Here is a 16,244-nt window from a genome sequence, read left to right as displayed (position 1 = left end):
GGTTAAGAGAGAGGCTGCCTCTGTTCGCGATTGACCCCCTCCCCCCCCACCCCCCACGTCCCTCCCCCCCCCACGTCCCTCCCCCCGGTGATGTGGGCCTTGGGCCTGAGCAAACAGTCTGTGTGAGTTAGCCTCGTGAATCTGGTGTTTACAGCGCTTCATGCCTTGCCTCTGGGAATGCCGATCCGGGAATGATGCCGATCCGGGAATGATGCCGATTCGGGAATGATGCCGGCCAGCCTCCGATTGTAGGGACAGGCTGTAGCCTCCAGTGTTTAGTTGCAGGTGCTTCTCTCAAGGCTGTTTGTCGATTTTCCAGAAACATCTGTCTGTCCCCTGCCAGTTAATGCAATAGCTCACCCCCCCCCCCGACCAGTGCTTATGTTGACAGGCTGTTGAATTTGTAATCTCTTGGATAACTATTTTCGTAACCACCCCCCACCCCCCCCCCACACACACAGCCCCCGTTTGTTTGTTTAGTTTTGCCCTACCCACACCCCCGCACACTCCTACAACACAGGGTTTTATTTTGATCACTCCCCAGTGACTGGCAGGACCCCCTCTGCTTCGAGTCATGGCTGAAGAGGAGCCATCAGCCCCTTTGCCGGGGGCGTCCGCTCTGACTCACTTCGGGCACACTGACTCACCCCCCCTCACCTCCCTGTGTGTCTGGGGGCTTAAACAGGAGCCGTGGCAGCGTGTCCCAGTCAGGGTGACCAGCCGGCCGCTCAGGGCTGCTGGGTGGTGTTTTTTCAGATGCTGCTGTGCCTGTACTTTCGTCCCTCACTGAGAACCCCCCCCCCCCCCCCATTCCATTCGCACTCAGAGACTTTGTCTCCTTTTGCACCCATGTCTATCAGCCTGACCCTTCGTCATGTCCCACTTGTTTCCAGTGACATCCTTAATCTTCGTTTTGGGGAATCTGTGGCATTCGGTTTGTTGGCTAGCGTGGGTCTCCTGTCAATACCCCCCCCCCCCCCACATTCCAGAACGGTTGTTTGTTGCTTGCAGGCTTTGTGTGTGTGTTTGTGTGTGTGTTTCTGTGTGTGTGTGTGTGTGTGTGTGTGTGTGTGTGTGCCCTTTTCAGATCAGAAGTGATGCTGTTCACACGGAATATCCTTTGGGGAGGATTCTACTCATGTGGTGAATCTCGCCCCCCCCAGGCCCTGTTGCTGGCCTGGGTGATGAGCTGCTCATTCAGTAACGTGATACTGTAGCAGACTCCAGCGCCTGCTTTGATTTGTCTGCTCCTTTCATGAACCATGTTGGATGCAGGGACGGATTACGGACCGGGCCAACGGGGCCGCTGCCCAGGGGCCCTTGGGGTGCAGGGGGCCCGTGGGGCCCCTAGCCCAAAACAATTTGCAATGCTTATCAACAATGTATTTTCGTTTGTCTATTTTAGAGGGCCTACATTCTTTGATACTCTGCCTACAAGGGCCCCTGACCCTATAGGGCCTCTGATGGAAACATGGAGGGAGGGCGTTTGGCTGCCAAGGGCCCTTGAATTGTTGTGGTGGTGGTGCTGGTGGTGGTGGTGGGGGGGGCCTCGCAAACGTTTTGCCCAGGGGCCCACACAACCTAATCCGTCCCTGGTTGGATGACAGTGTCACGTCCACGGTTCACAATTAAGCTGCCGATTTTCTTACAGACCCCTGGTTTTTGGAGCATAATTGTTCCTACGTATTCACTGATATTCACTGATATCGCACCCCAACCAAAGTGTTGTTACAATTTATTTCCATGTGTCATAGCTGATAAAAGTGGTTCCTATGATGTACAGAGCGGTGCTCCAGCCTGGTCTAGCTGATGGTCCTTGGAGGTCGGTTCTCCGTATGTTTGCGACGTCAGTTTCTGTTACACCTGCTCCCAGAACGACGCTTGGGTCGACGCAGATTCTGTTATGCTAGCCTGTACATCGCGTCCCAGCACCCCTTGATCCATGGAGGTTCCGGCCCTCCATTCCCATGTGCACCTCCCTCGGGGGGGCCCCAGCCCCTGTCTGCCTCCCTCGGGGGGGCCCCAGCCCCTGTCTGCCAGTCTTTGCCTGTTTTTTCATTCTAAGAGCCGTTGTTGATCTGACTCCTTTCATGTAAAGGGTGAGTGTATTGTCTAATGCCGATTGCGGTAACAGTTTTCCCCTCTCTGGCCTTTTTTAAATTGCATTTATACATGTGGTCATGACTTGTGCGTTACTATTACTGTAATCCTGGGGCGGGGCGGGGGGGGGGGGTTTGTGGTGGGCTCTGCTCTCATCCCACAGCCCCCTGCTTGTGGCTTCAGCTCTGCTCTGTGAACAGCGTACTTCTCCAGCAAACCTTTCCTCCACCAATGTACGTTGTTCTCCTGATGCAATATGCATTTGTGCAACATGGAATGTGACTTATTTCCATAGCAAACATATTGACCTCTCAGCATTGCCCTTTAAAAAGTTTGTTAACGTTTTGATTTGTGTCCAAAATAGCTTAGTCCTGACCACTGATTGTGTAAGACCAATTGCATGTTTTCCATGGCGGAGTTGCTGGCTGCCGCATTTTGATTGGCCACTGTGTTCGTGTCTTTGTCAAACTCTGAGTGGAGCGCAGGTGTGGTTTATTCCTGGTCCAAGCCAATCACCTGGTCGCTCACCAAGCCGTCCGCCTTTGCTGTGAATCGCTGGAGTATTCCCTGATGACGTCGCACTCCTTTTGCGTAGTAGAGTAAATGGGAAGCATGAGGCGCATAGGTTTTTCTAAACAGTGATGAAAGTTGGTTCTGGCGCCTCCTTTTGGTGATGGACGCATCCTGCTGCACAATCCCCCCCCCCCCCCCCATCCCTGTTCGGCCAGAAGCGGAATGCGGATAATGGCTTTATGAATAATGGATGCAGACATCTTGCTCTGAGGCTTATTATGGGCTGCTGCTGCCGGTGCCGTGCACGGCCTGGTGTCCTGCCTTAGCTGCCCCACGCTCCCGTTCCAAATGGCCCCCATGCCATTCTGGGGTCCCCCCCACCTTCGACCGTCTTTCTGATGCTGTGCTCTTCCTCCCGCAGGTCCATATGGTTGTGCTGGTGTTCAGCCCCTACCATGCCTCCGCCATGACAGACACTCTGGACATTTGGGCGGCCAACTCCCAGCTCTCCAGCGAGGACTATGTTGCTGTGGACTTCCTGCTCCCCACCGGCATTTACATCCAGATGGATGTGGCCCGGGAGGCAACCATGCAGCACATCAAACTGGTAGGTGGAGTGGGGGAGGGGGTGTTGGTTAATGGGGGGAGGGGCTGTAGGTGGGTGGGGGAGGGGGTGTTGGTTAATGGAGGGAGGGGCTGTAGGTGGGTGGGGGAGGGGGTGTTGGTTAATGGAGGGAGGGGCTGTAGGTGGGTGGGGGAGGGGGTGTTGGTTAATGGAGGGAGGGACTGTAGGTGGGTGGGGGAGGGGGTGTTGGTTAATGGAGGGAGGGGCTGTAGGTGGGTGGGGGAGGGGGTGTTGGTTAATGGAGGGAGGGGCTGTTGGTGGGTGGGGAAGGGGCTGTAGGTTAATGGAGGGAGGGGCTGTAGGTGGGTGGGGAAGGGGCTGTAGGTTAATGGAGGGAGGGGCTGTAGGTGGGTGGGGGAGGGGCTGTAGGTGGGTGGGGGAGGGGCTGTAGGTTAATGGAGGGAGGGGCTGTAGGTGGGGGAGGGGGTGTTGGTTAATGGGGGGAGGGGCTGTAGGTGGGTGGGGGAGGGGGGTGTTGGTTAATGGGGGGAGGGGCTGTGGGGGAGGGGGGTGTTTGTGAATGGGGGGAGGGGGTCTTGGGGAGTGGCCCCCTTTTTTGTCTAAATCATCAGTCATCAATAATCAAAGTAGCCGACTTTTTTTTTTCCCTCACCGATGCTTCCAGACTCAACATTAACACGAAAGTGAAATGTTCCAAAAAACAAAGGAAGAAATATTTCTTGGTAGCTTTTGGAATGCCGTAGAATATGAATGTACGCAGATGTGCCCTTCAAAGAATGCTTGTGGTTGGCCTGTCTCGATAAACAAAGTGCTTTCCGCGATGCGAGCGCGTTGAGCTGAGAGACGGGAACTGCTCTTTGAGAGAGTATGCCCCCCCCCCGACCCTCGTGGCCCTGTGGGCAGTGACTGTGCTGTCATCGAAGCCGGAACAGGCCAGCTTCAGGGCGATTCTGTTTTTGCAGGTGGTGAGCTCAGTGTTTTTGTGTGTCATTGCTCTGCACCCGAATCACCCGTTACTCATGCTTACAGACACGCGGTTACTCAGAAGAATCTGCTTTGCTCTGCTCGTACGAAGGCGGCGCAGCAAGCGGATCGTATGTCCAGGCACCGGACACTGAAGAAAGACTCTCTGCTCCTGCCTCATATCGGGTCGTTTGGATTCACAATAACGTACAGAAAACATCCGAGAGAGAATAATCTAGAAGCGGTTTTCTTTAAGCAGTTGGTAGAGTCGTGTTGGTGGGTATTCATTCCACACCTCTATCAGATGCAAGTTCTCGCACAACCAGGCCTGCGGGTCGACGCTTGTGACCGTATTGAGGTGTAATTGAATTCCTCTGTAATTACATTTAATTTCTTTGGTCAAGCAGATCTTGTTTGTCATGCAGAGGTCATTCTGACTTTAACTGTTGTCAGCCAATAAAAGAACAAGTGTAAATGCTGCTAGCTTTTTCAAACTGTAAAATAATTTTTTTTTTTTTTTTTTTTCTTTTTTTTAAACAACCGTGTGGGTTTTCTGTCATCCCAGTTGGGCTTGCAGGACCTCACAGCAAATTTACGATGGAGCCCAATTCTCAGCTGGCTGTTTCCCATTCGTGCTGATTTAGTGCTTCGAAAAGGAGAACTGAGTGGTAATGGGGGGGGGGGGGGGGGGGTTAAGGGAGAGTATCAGACGCTGGTTTGGATTCAGGATTGTGCCTGTACAGGTGATCACTGCCCTTTTGAAGGTTTCATTGCTTTCTTTGACGTTTCAGTTGATAACTCACAGGTGTTTTGAGCCATCATTCCCCCCCCCCCAGTTCAGCTGAATAGAGAGGGGAGTGCGACAGTATCAGGCTCTGTGACATTTGCAGGCCACGTGGTGCTCAGCTGACCCCCCACCGCCCCCCCCCGCCTACATACACCTCCTCAGACCCTTCACCCCTATGATGGACAACAGAAAATATGAGTCATCTCGTCAGTGGGGCTGCTGACTAGCATGGAGTCATCGTGATTTCTGTGTGTCTGTCTGTGTCTGTCTGTCTGTGTGTGTGAGTCTCTGTGTCTGTGTGTGTGAGTCTCTGTGTCTGTGTGTGTGAGTCTCTGTGTCTGTGTGTGTGAGTCTCTGTGTGTGTGAGTCTCTGTGTCTGTGTCTGTGTGTGTGAGTCTCTGTGTGTGTGAGTCTCTGTGTCTGTGTGTCTGTGTGTGTGAGTCTCTGTGTCTGTGTGTCTGTGTGTGTGAGTCTCTGTCTGTGAGTCTGTGTGAGTCTCTGTGTCTCTGTGTCTCTGTGTCTGTGTGTCTGTGAGTCTGTGTGAGTCTCTGTGTCTGTGAGTCTGTGTGTGTCTGTGAGTCTGTGTGTGTGTGTGTGGTCCCCTCCATTTGGTCTTCGCTGATTCTGTATTAGTGTGGCCGTGTCCCCCATGAATCACACTCCGCCGGTAACACTGGCTTTCCCCTCCCGCAGGCACTATGGAAAGAAGCACAACGGCACCCCCTGTTCAGCTTCCTGGGGGACATGGAGTCCCACATGTTCGAGTGCGTGAACCAGTCGGCGGTGCATGAGGAGCTGGAGGACGAGACGCAGCGGCTCTGTGATGTGCGGCCCTTCCTGCCAGTGCTGCGGCTCGTTCCCCGCAACTGCGGCCGCGCCGAGCGCCTCGACTCCAAGATCGGCGTGCTTATCGGCAAAGGTGAAGCCGACCTCCCCCCAAATCCTGTCCAAGGAAACCTGACCGGCCATGACAGCTCATTCATTCTACCCAGACCAGTCTCTTAATGGGCAATACACTGCTCTTTTAAAATAATAATATTAATAATAACTACGGTTGTTTGAGATTTCGGAAGTCGATCATCCCTGAAATATTGCCCCTAAAATCTGGTATTAAATGTGCATTTGATAATTTGGCTTATGGATCGATCACTCAAGGTCTCTGTTGCTTTAAAGGTCTGTTTTGTGTTTTGTATTAAATGCTGCATGAATGCTGCATGTATTTTGCTGGGCCTCCTTGTGGATTATGAGCTCATCTGTTAAAAGCCGTCAGTACATGTGCCTCCCTGGTGCTTCACATGTGTCAGTGTGGGGTCTGCAGTCCTTAGTGGCTCCTTAGTGAGACCTGCAGGCCAGAGGCACCAGATCATGCGTGTCCTTCCGGAGCAGACCCCACACCCTGTGGGCTTTGAAGCGCTCGTAGATGTTGATGGTAATTGAAGGTGACCAATCAGATCAGTCTGGTATCACTCCTTTCATTACGGCCCTGTCGGATTCGGGCGACGCACTCTGGCCAGAGGGTCTGAGCACGGTGTCCATGTTTCCCATCATCTCTCCACTGCTTTGGTATCCGTGGTGACCGTGACGGATGCTGCGGTTCTGTCTTAGGTCTCCATGAGCTCGATGCTCTCCAGGATCAGGAAGTGAAGGACTTCCGCTCCAAGATGTTCCGCATCAGCGAGGAGAAGATGCAGCGCGTGCAGATGATGACCTGGATGGAGTGGCTGGAGAGCTGCTTCTCTCCGCAGGTGGAGGTGGGAGCCATTGACGGCCTGCAGGAGAAGCTGTTCGAAGGGGCCCTCAAGGTCACCATGCACTTCAGCCAGTCCCAGGTGCGTGGGCCTCTGATCCGCGGGGCAGCAGCACCTCGTGGGCCATGTTACGGAGATCCTCCGGCAGGAAGCAGCTTTCCAGTCGGAGGATGAGGTGGCCGACCGCCAGCCGCCATGCTCAGACATGTTCAGGTCTACCCCTGCTTTTCTATTGGCTTTCTGTCAAAAAAGGTGGGATCACATGACAAAACAAACGGCCATTTTAATGGTGGAAAGCCGGTCACCGTCTAACAGATCCTGCTTTTTCCTGCCAGTAAGTCGGCCTGAAAGCCTCGAGTTCCCAGTGTGGTTTTGGGTGTGTGGGCCATGCTGGTGGAGTTGGGTTTCTTCGGTTTGCTCACGACGGTGCTTTGTGGCCGCGTGAGCTGCCGGAAGCACTCGGAGGCGGCCTCGGGGGCTCCCACTCGCTCTCTCTCTCGCACTCATTGTGTCATTCCTCATCTCCCACACCATCCCAGTTTTTCCAGGAAGGTACAGCCGCCCACACAAACACGGTATCTGCACACACGTCGGCGCCGATCAGCCCGTGCACAGACTCGCAGCTTCTGTCGGGGGGCATGTCCCAGCAGGAAGTGGGATACCATGTGGCGTCTCTCTAAGGAGACTGGTCTGTTCACCGGTCCCAGCTCTCCTTATCACCTCCTCCCGCTCGCTCCGGTCTGCCTGGCGGTCCCAGTCCCGTCCTCTCCTTATCACCTCCTCCCGCTCGCTCCGGTCTGCCTGGCGGTCCCAGTCCCGTCCTCTCCTTATCACCTCCTCCCGCTCGCTCCGGTCTGCCTGGCGGTCCCAGTCCCGTCCTCTCCTTATCACCTCCTCCCGCTCCCTCCGGTCTGCCTGGCGGTCCCAGTCCCGTCCTCTCCTTATCACCTCCTCCCGCTCCCTCCGGTCTGCCTGGCGGTCCCAGTCCCGTCCTCTCCTTATCACCTCCTCCCGCTCCCTCCGGTCTGCCTGGCGGTCCCAGTCCCGTCCTCTCCTTATCACCTCCTCCCGCTCCCTCCGGTCTGCCTGACGGTCCCAGTCCCGTCCTCTCCTTATCACCTCCTCCCGCTCGCTCCGGTCTGCCTGGCGGTCCCAGTCCCGTCCTCTCCTTATCACCTCCTCCCACTCGCTCCGGTCTGCTTGCTAGTCCTGGACCGTTCTGTCTTTACTACCATCTTCAGTGATCTGTTCTGGTTTTTTGGGAGAGTGTGGACCCCCCACACACACGTCCACTGATGGTCCTTTGGTGGATCAGCATCATTTTAAATCATCCAGTTGGCTGTGGTTGACGCCAACTGGAAGATTTAAAATATATATAATGAAAAAGAACACCCACGATAATTTCCACAGCCAGGTCTGTGGCAGTGATATCATAACTTCCGTTCCAAATGCATCTGATCCCCCAAGGCACTACCCAAGGCAGCCAGCGTGAGGTGCTGTCGACCTCGCCTTTGTTGTTTTTTTCGTTGTTTGCCTTTTCTTGTTATCCTCTGTGACGTGTCTTTGCTGGAGACCATGTTCTTTTGATCCGATCTGAATCCAGTCTAACCGGATTTCTCAGGCCTGACACGTGAAGCTCTGAAATGGGGGGGGGGGGGTGGCGTTCTGTACCTGCGCTCAGGCTGCAGAGAGCGGGCCTCCCACCACCGGATGGCTTCTCACTTTGATTTTTAAAATCTTTTTAAAAAATGGCAACACCCAAACCACAGCAAACTGCAGATTTACATTAGGCTCCTACAGTCACTACACTGGGGGGGTGTGGGACCAGACACCCCAAACTGGTGACTGCTGACCACCATAAAGCAGCCATCTTTGCCCCTAATGCCTGCTCTGTACCTGGGGGAGCTCATGTCTGTGCTTTGGATGTGACCCCTGTGGTACCGTAGTAACTGTGCCAAGTCTCCAGTGGGTGACCAGGTTTTCTGCTTGAAGCTCTGGGTGCTCAGAATCTGGAGGACTCATCTGCGAGGCACACCCCCAGGTTAGAGCCCCTGGAGGCTAAGAGGCTAAGAGGGCCGGCGGTCAGTCTTGGAGGGTCTGCAGCATCATGGGCCCTGGCTGGGGGTTGGCACTTCAGAGCTCGTAGGCTGGTCTGCTGAAGCCCCACAAAGGGGGGTGGGGTCAGGGAGTGCATCACAGGGGGATTTATGGGAAGAAACAACTCGTTAAAACACACCGTGGATGGACCCGCATGGTGTGTCTATCATATGCTGGTCCAGAAAGCGGGCAGCCTGATCTCCATCACTTTGTGAACCCCCCCCCCCAACAGGACACAGCCAGCCTGAAGGTCTCCCCGGCCATCACCCCCCGTGAGCTGAGGGAGCAGGCCCTCAGGAAATGGCTGACCACCCACAGCAGTTCGGAGGAGGTGCAGGAGGAGGTGCGCTGGGATGACTATGTGCTCCGCATCAGCGGGAAGCTGGAGTTCCTCACCGGAGAACATTCCCTCATCCATTTCAAGGTGAGCCCCCCTGGACTGACGTGCAACTCTCCCCCCCCACTCCAGACACCCCAGGGAACTCCGTGGCAATTCTGTGGCAGAGGCTGCTGCTTGCGCTATATGGCGTGATCATCAGACATGTGATGTCTGTCTTGTTTTTCTGAATGTACTTCCTGTGTGATTCTCATATCTCGGACACCGTTGAGAAATGTGGAAGTGAAATGATTATATTTGGAGTTTGCCCCCCCCCCCCCCGTTCCTGACATTCACGGTGCTCACCCTGCCGAAGCCCAGTGCATGATCGCAGTCATGTGTCTCTGCTCCTCTGCCTGCCGACTTGTTTTTCTCGTTTCTTTCCGAGTTCCGTGAGCAGGGATTATTTCTGTACGAGATGTAGCCATGTGCTATTAAAGGAGGGCAGGATGAACATGGCGCTGGAATGCAGTCCCGGGAGCTCTCAGGCTCGCCAAGGATGCAGCCAGTGGGCTCTCGATGTTGGGGGGGCGGGGGGGGTTTATGTAAAGATGGAGTCCATAATGCCGCTTGCTGATTGGCCGCTTTCATGTCACATGTCTCTCCCCATTTCCTGTGGATACATTATGAAGCTGTTGCTCAATCCGCCTGGTCAGTGGCATGCCCTGTGACCTCCCCACCCCCATTTTGGTCTTCCTCCCCAGTATATTCGGACCTGTGTCATGGCCACGGAGAGCCCCCACCTGACCGTGGTACACTGCAGCGCCATCCAATCCATGTTTGAGAAGGAGATCACCGCTATCGGTGCCGTGGTCAACCGCAAGACATCCAACCCGCCGGTGCCCCTGCCCCCCAAGCGGCGGGGCCCCTCCGTGAGTGCTGCAGTCCCTTCCGAGCCTAATTCCCCCCGAGTTCTGCTCCTGCTGTCAGTTGGGTTAACGGCGGGGCAGCCTTTATTCTAGGCTTTGATTGGTTTGCCCCCACCCCTTCCCTCCTGGTGGATTTTGAGTATTGAGCGATACACAAGCAGGTCTACCGGCTTCTGGTACTGCTGCTCCCCCTCACACCCCCCCACTCTTCTCCTCCTGCCATATCTCTGTTTGTGCCTGGCCTCAGGCATCCCCCCCCCAGAGACAAAGGCGCACAGTGTTCCCTCTGCTCACCGTGTCCCAGCGCTACTCTGATTGGTCAAATCTGTACCCCGTAGCAATCATCTCATGACCGCTTTGATCTCCCTCGTTCGCGCTCTCCGTCGCCCCCCCGGAGGGACTGGTCAGTCCCTGAGTCTTCCTCTGCCTCCTGTCTTTAATAAGTGAAGGTCACAGGGATTTTAATTGGTGGCGAGGACACGATGGCCATCTCTTTTCCCAGCATGCCCATGATTTGTAAATAACACTGGGCTCGTTAACTGTGGCTCACCGCGGCCATTTGTGCTCCCCCAGAGAGATGGAGATGGGGGCCAGAACCGGCCCAGAACCAGCCCCTGGTGAGCCAGAGGCTCTGCTCCCTCCCTCGTTCAACCCACACGCTGCCTTTCCAGCCTGAGAGGGACCCTGTGAAGCCTCCCTGTTTGCGTCTCTCTGACTGTCTAACACAGCGTTTAACTGTGTAACACAGTGGAATTCCGACTATGCAGTCGTATCGTAATATACCCCCCAAATCCCACCCCCTGGGCAGTGTTGCAACCCCCCCCCCCCCACACATGGCCTCGTTGATGACAGGGAAGCGTGTGCCGTTGCCCGTGATACTGACTCATGCTGCAGTTTTAGCTGCTTGACTCGACAGCAAGGAAAAGTCATCGTGTGATTTGATTTTTATCAATCATTTATGTTTGGGTGACCTTTTATCGCCCTGAGGGCCAAACCGCATGTCTCCCCCTGTCATGGACGTCTGTCCCCCTCTCCCCACATGCAGATGCACACGTGTGTCTGGGACATCCACACCCCATTTAGGATCACTTTGGTCAAAGGAGCCAAGGTTAATGCCGAGGAGACGACCAAGGTAACCCCCCCCCCCCCCCGTCTTCACATGCAGCAGAAGCTCCATTTTTTTGGTACTGCGGTGATTCTAAACGTACGACTGACCACCCCCCCCCCCACAAAGGTCCAGGTGCGGGCGGGGCTCTTCCATGGCACAGAGCTGCTATGCAAGCCCGCCGTGAGCTCGGAGACCAGCGGCCGCAGCGAGCACACCTGGGGCCAGTCGCTGGACTTTGACATCAATGTCGGCGACCTCCCGCGCATGGCCCGCCTCTGCTTTGCCATCTACGCCGTCATGGACAAGGTCAAGAAGCAGAAGTCCACCAAGAGCCCCCACATCAACAAGTACCAGACCATCCGCAAGGCCGGGAAAGTGGTGCGTGCTTCCCCTCTAATGCTATGACAGCATTGCCTCCGGAATGTTCCGACGTCTACTTGTCATTACTAATGCATGAAGGTGCACATGCGTTTGTTAGCTGTAACATACACTACTTCTGTACCTACGTACCTTGCCTGAGAGATCCTCAGATATTTCCCTCGAGATGTTCAGCCATCCCATGGCTCAGTCATGCTTCCTTTTATCCTGCCCCCCCGCCCTGGACCGATATGCATCACTGACCCTGTTCTCTGAACCCTCAGCACTACCCGATAGCCTGGGTCAACACCATGGTGTTTGACTACAGAGGACACCTGAAAACCGGTGAAGTCGTCCTCCACTGCTGGTCCTCCTTCCCTGGTGAGAACGTCTGCAGAGCCACTGAACATTCACATTCGACCGACAGACGAGGCAAATAAACAGTAGGGAACGTATAGCATGGAATCCCATAGTAAATAAATATCATTGTACCGTGAACGAGACAGTGTTCTGTGAATGTACCTGGTCCATTCGGAGAGCTGGTGGCCCCCCCCGGCCACCGTGTGACTCGTTGTACAGTCTAATGGCCAACGATGGGGGCCACCTTATTTAAGGTTACTTTGTGCCCCCCTCCCAAATCCTGAGGCTGTGCTGTCATCCTACAGATGAACTTGAAGAGATGCTGAACCCAATAGGCACGATCCAGACCAACCCATACACAGAGAACGCCACTGCTTTGCACGTACAGTTCCCAGAGTACCACGCCTACCCCATCGTCTTCCCCGCCTTCGATAAGGTCAGCCCACGCTAAAGGACTCGCTCCATTTATATTTAGATACTACGGTTACTTACAACTATAGCTGCCACAATCATTTGTTTGTGTTGGATTCAAAGCCTTATTTCACTGAGCCAGTGTTTCTCAGCCCAGTCCTTGTGCCCCCCCCCCCCCAGCTCCCAGCACACCTGAACCAAACAATCAAGAATGCCCGGTACAAGTGGGCTGGGAGCAGAAATTCGGATGGACTTGGGGTCCCTGACGACTGGGTTGATAAACATTGCTCTGAGTCAGTCTCCCAGTCCGGTCTCACAGACTGTTCATATTTTTGTTCTCTCCCAACTCCCTACTGGGAGCAAAAATGCGGTCTGGCAGGGAGCTTAGAGGGAGCAAAAGCAAGGACCAACTGTGGGACCCGAGGGCCGAATTGGGAAGCACCACTGTAACTTGTTAACGTCAGATAATATAACCCTATAATAACCTTTCCCCGTCAGTGAGTGTTTGCAGTGATGTGTAAACTCTAGTCTCTGTAGTCACATGATGACTGCGTAATCACATGTCCTGTCCTTGCTGGCGTCACGCCATTGCTGTGGCTAGGCGGAGTTTCACTTTGATTACTTATCCTCGTGCTCCTCGCAGATCCTGGAAAAGGCAGCTGAGATCGCCCGTGGCAGTGACTGCATGCCCATGGTGGTAAGAGGCACACCTCTGCTTTTTGGCTCCACAACAGTTTTTTTTTTTTTTCCTAAGTTATTAGTGATGACATGCCATAAGAACGCATAAACAACATTGTTTTTCTGTGGCTATTTTTCTCTGCTTGGAAACTGGAATGTTCCTGCACCTCCCTGCCATCTAGCGTGCGGAAAATCAGAGGCTTACATAACCAGCCGCTTGGACGTGTGCGGTCTTGTCCATGCCGCTGTGTCCTGCGCTTCGGCACGATGGCACCACCTGGTGGCCAATATTGACTTGCTTCATCCTCTAGGGCCGGGGAGGCAAGAAGTTCCACAGTGAGCTGAAGGAGATCATGGAGAGGGACCCGCTCTCGCAGCTTTATGAGAACGAGAAGGATCTTATCTGGACACTACGATACGACTGCAGGGAGAACTTCCCCCAATCGCTGCCCAAGCTCCTGCTGTCGGTCAAGTGGAGCAAGCATGAGGACATGGCGCAGGTAGAGGCAGGAGATGGTGCCATCCTCACCACCAAGCCCCTTCGTCCCCACAAGACCAGATTCTTCAGATTTCTACCTTTAGCGTTCTTATGGATCTAAGCCTAGATGGGAGCCTTCAGCAATCCCCTTTACTCCAGTGAGGGCTGGTTTACATTCCTGCGTAGAATGCAGCAGATGAGTCCGATCCCAATTCCAAATCGATGTCTGATTCCTGAGAAGACTCTGGGATGGAGCAGAGCAGAGCAGGGGCATTACGGGGGGGGGGTGTCTGTGGCCTCATGTTCTTGCGCGCTCAGACACGCACGCCCTCTCACATTTACCTTATTACCCGCCAGAAGTGTTTGATTGAACATCTGGGCCTGATTCCCGTCACACGGATCCTGCCACATGGTCTTCGGATTCTGTTTGTCTCTGTATGAGCCGCTTCGTGGTTTCCGATATCGTGCACACAGCTCAGGACCAAAATCCCGCACTCGAGGGCATGCTAAAGACCGGCCCCCTCCTGATGTTAAAGGTTAATCAGCCGCAGCACGGCTGTCTGAATGCGCTTGTCAGATGGATGCGTCCCATCTCATGGGGGGGGGGGGGGGTTGGGGCACGTTGTCCACATCACTAGCTCCCATAGAAAATGTGCTAGCTCTTCCAGGGATGCCCCCCCCCCCCCCCCATACAGAAAGTGGTACAGTTAGAGTATGCGCTCTGAATACCCCTCCCAGTCCACTTTGGAGTGGGAGGGGTGATTGGATGGTGCCATTAAGATATCAGGTGCCTGATCGATTCAGTCTCTGCTCCCTCAGAAGATGAACTGATGAAGCCCGACACTTTAGATTAAGCCATTAGTCTGGAAGAGGCCAGTAGGGTCGGCCATTGTTCGACTGCAGCCAGGGGAGGAAGCTTACAGTTTCCTGATGCGAACTTATATCACAGCAACATGGGCGTGGTTCGTTGGGGCATTTCCCTGCCCTTTGACCCGTATGGACGTTCCGGCTTAATCCGGGTGGGCAGTGTGTAGTGGAGTGAGGATTCCATTGGTGTCTGTTGCCCAACCTGACTCTACTGCTTACTCTGCCTGTTGCTCTGCCTTAGTCGGCCTTACTCTACTGCTTACTCTGCCTGTTGCTCTGCCTTAGTCGGCCTTACTCTACTGCTTACTCTGCCTGTTGCACTGCCTTAGTCGGCCTTACTCTACTGCTTACTCTGCCTGTTGCTCTGCCTTAGTCGGCCTTACTCTACTGCTTACTCTGCCTGTTGCTCTGCCTTAGTCGGCCTTACTCTACTGCTTACTCTGCCTGTTGCTCTGCCTTAGTCGGCCTTACTCTACTGCTTGCTCTGCCTTAGTCGGCCTTTACTGCTTACTCTGCCTGTTGCTCTGCCTTAGTCGGCCTTACTCTACTGCTTACTCTGCCTGTTGCTCTGCCTTAGTGGGCCTTACTCTACTGCTTACACTGCCTGTTGCTCTGCCTTAGTCGGCCTTACTATGCCGCTTATGCTCTGCCAGCTTGACTCTGCTGATCTCTGTCTGTTGCGTAATGACCTGGATGCATTTCGGTAGTGACTGTTTCGATGTCGCACCAGCTTGTGCCAAGCATAGTGTTGCACCACACTCCACGTGTCGAAACGTGACGTTTGTGTGGTAAGACTGAGCTGGCCAGGAGGGAAGAGGGGGTCAAAATCTCCCTTCACTTCTCTTATGAAAGGTCTCTATTTTCCTGTCATGAAATCTGGCATGGGGGTGGGCGGGCGGGGGGTGGGTGGGGGCGCCTGATATGTTAATACAGGCAGAACCGAATATCCTGGCATGTCAATGAGTAAATATTATAAATGGCCCTTGCAGCTCCAGGCCCTGCTGCAGATCTGGCCCAAACTGAGCCCGCGGGACGCCCTGGAGCTGCTGGACTTCAACTACCCGGACCAGTATGTGCGGGAGTACGCTGTGCGCTGCCTGTGCGACATGAGGTACTGGGACCCGTTGGGCCGTCCCGCCCGATCGCCTGCTGATCTACTTACACTGAGACGTTCAGACTAATCGTGACGGTAAACCTTCCCGATCTCTGCCGACATCCAGCGACGACGAGCTGTCGCAATACCTGCTGCAGCTGGTGCAGGTGCTGCGGTACGAGCCGTATTACGACTGTGCGCTGTCGCGCTTCCTGCTGGAGCGTGCCCAGGCCAACCGCAGCATCGGCCACTTCCTCTTCTGGCATCTAAGGTTAGTGCTGCGTGTGTCGGGGGTTGGGGTTGCGGGGGTGTGTGTTTGTGTAGAGGCATAAGAGAGCTTTCAGGGCTGTCTCTGCCCTTCCCTGTAAATTATGAGGCCACACTGAGTTGGTAAATGGCGGCAATACCCTTATACACAGACTAGGATGTGAGGACACAGGAACTGCAGATACACAGGCTTCTGTAGAGGAGATGCTCAGTCTGCCATTTCAGCCTGGCTCTGACTGTGGTGCTGTGCTGCCCCCTGCAGGTCAGAGATGCACATGCCAGCTGTGTCTGTGCAGTTTGCTCTGATCCTCGAAGCCTACTGCCGAGGCAGCATCCCTCACATCGAGATCCTGAAAAAGCAGGTAATGAACCCGATGACCGGCACGCCCCCCCCCCCCGCTGATATTCCGTCAGCCGTGTCCCTTTGGAGGCATCGTGCTTTAATGAATTGGCACAGCCTGCGGATAAATCCCGGAATACCCTTGCTATAAATGACAGCCCGTCCATAAATAGCCATTTTCCAAGTGCTGATCCCAGCAGCAGAATCCTGCTGTGATCTGCTCCCCCATTCTGATCTCCTTAACCC

The 16,244-nt window shown here is 54.4% G+C and overlaps 1 protein-coding gene across 2 annotated transcripts in view; it reads left to right on the top strand.

Annotated features, from left to right (window-relative positions):
* The window catches only part of pik3cb (phosphatidylinositol-4,5-bisphosphate 3-kinase, catalytic subunit beta), a 37,225-nt gene that overhangs the window by 14,846 nt on the left and 6,135 nt on the right, over positions 1-16,244 (top strand). For both annotated transcript variants that reach the window (XM_072701201.1, XM_072701202.1), the window contains exons 3-16: positions 3,035-3,220; positions 5,643-5,868; positions 6,555-6,778; positions 9,027-9,218; positions 9,875-10,042; positions 11,085-11,171; positions 11,274-11,525; positions 11,789-11,885; positions 12,170-12,300; positions 12,919-12,972; positions 13,265-13,453; positions 15,288-15,409; positions 15,519-15,662; positions 15,921-16,020. In XM_072701201.1, the coding sequence (XP_072557302.1) occupies positions 3,041-3,220; positions 5,643-5,868; positions 6,555-6,778; positions 9,027-9,218; positions 9,875-10,042; positions 11,085-11,171; positions 11,274-11,525; positions 11,789-11,885; positions 12,170-12,300; positions 12,919-12,972; positions 13,265-13,453; positions 15,288-15,409; positions 15,519-15,662; positions 15,921-16,020 (2,166 nt within the window). In that variant the 5' untranslated portion in view covers positions 3,035-3,040. The remainder of the gene's footprint in view (positions 1-3,034; positions 3,221-5,642; positions 5,869-6,554; positions 6,779-9,026; positions 9,219-9,874; positions 10,043-11,084; positions 11,172-11,273; positions 11,526-11,788; positions 11,886-12,169; positions 12,301-12,918; positions 12,973-13,264; positions 13,454-15,287; positions 15,410-15,518; positions 15,663-15,920; positions 16,021-16,244) is intronic.

Source organism: Paramormyrops kingsleyae, chromosome 17 (assembly GCF_048594095.1).
Source record: "Paramormyrops kingsleyae isolate MSU_618 chromosome 17, PKINGS_0.4, whole genome shotgun sequence".
NCBI classification, from domain to species: domain Eukaryota; kingdom Metazoa; phylum Chordata; class Actinopteri; order Osteoglossiformes; family Mormyridae; genus Paramormyrops; species Paramormyrops kingsleyae.
The sequence above is the reverse complement of the archived record's forward strand: the minus strand, read 5'-3'. Positions and strand labels throughout refer to the sequence as shown.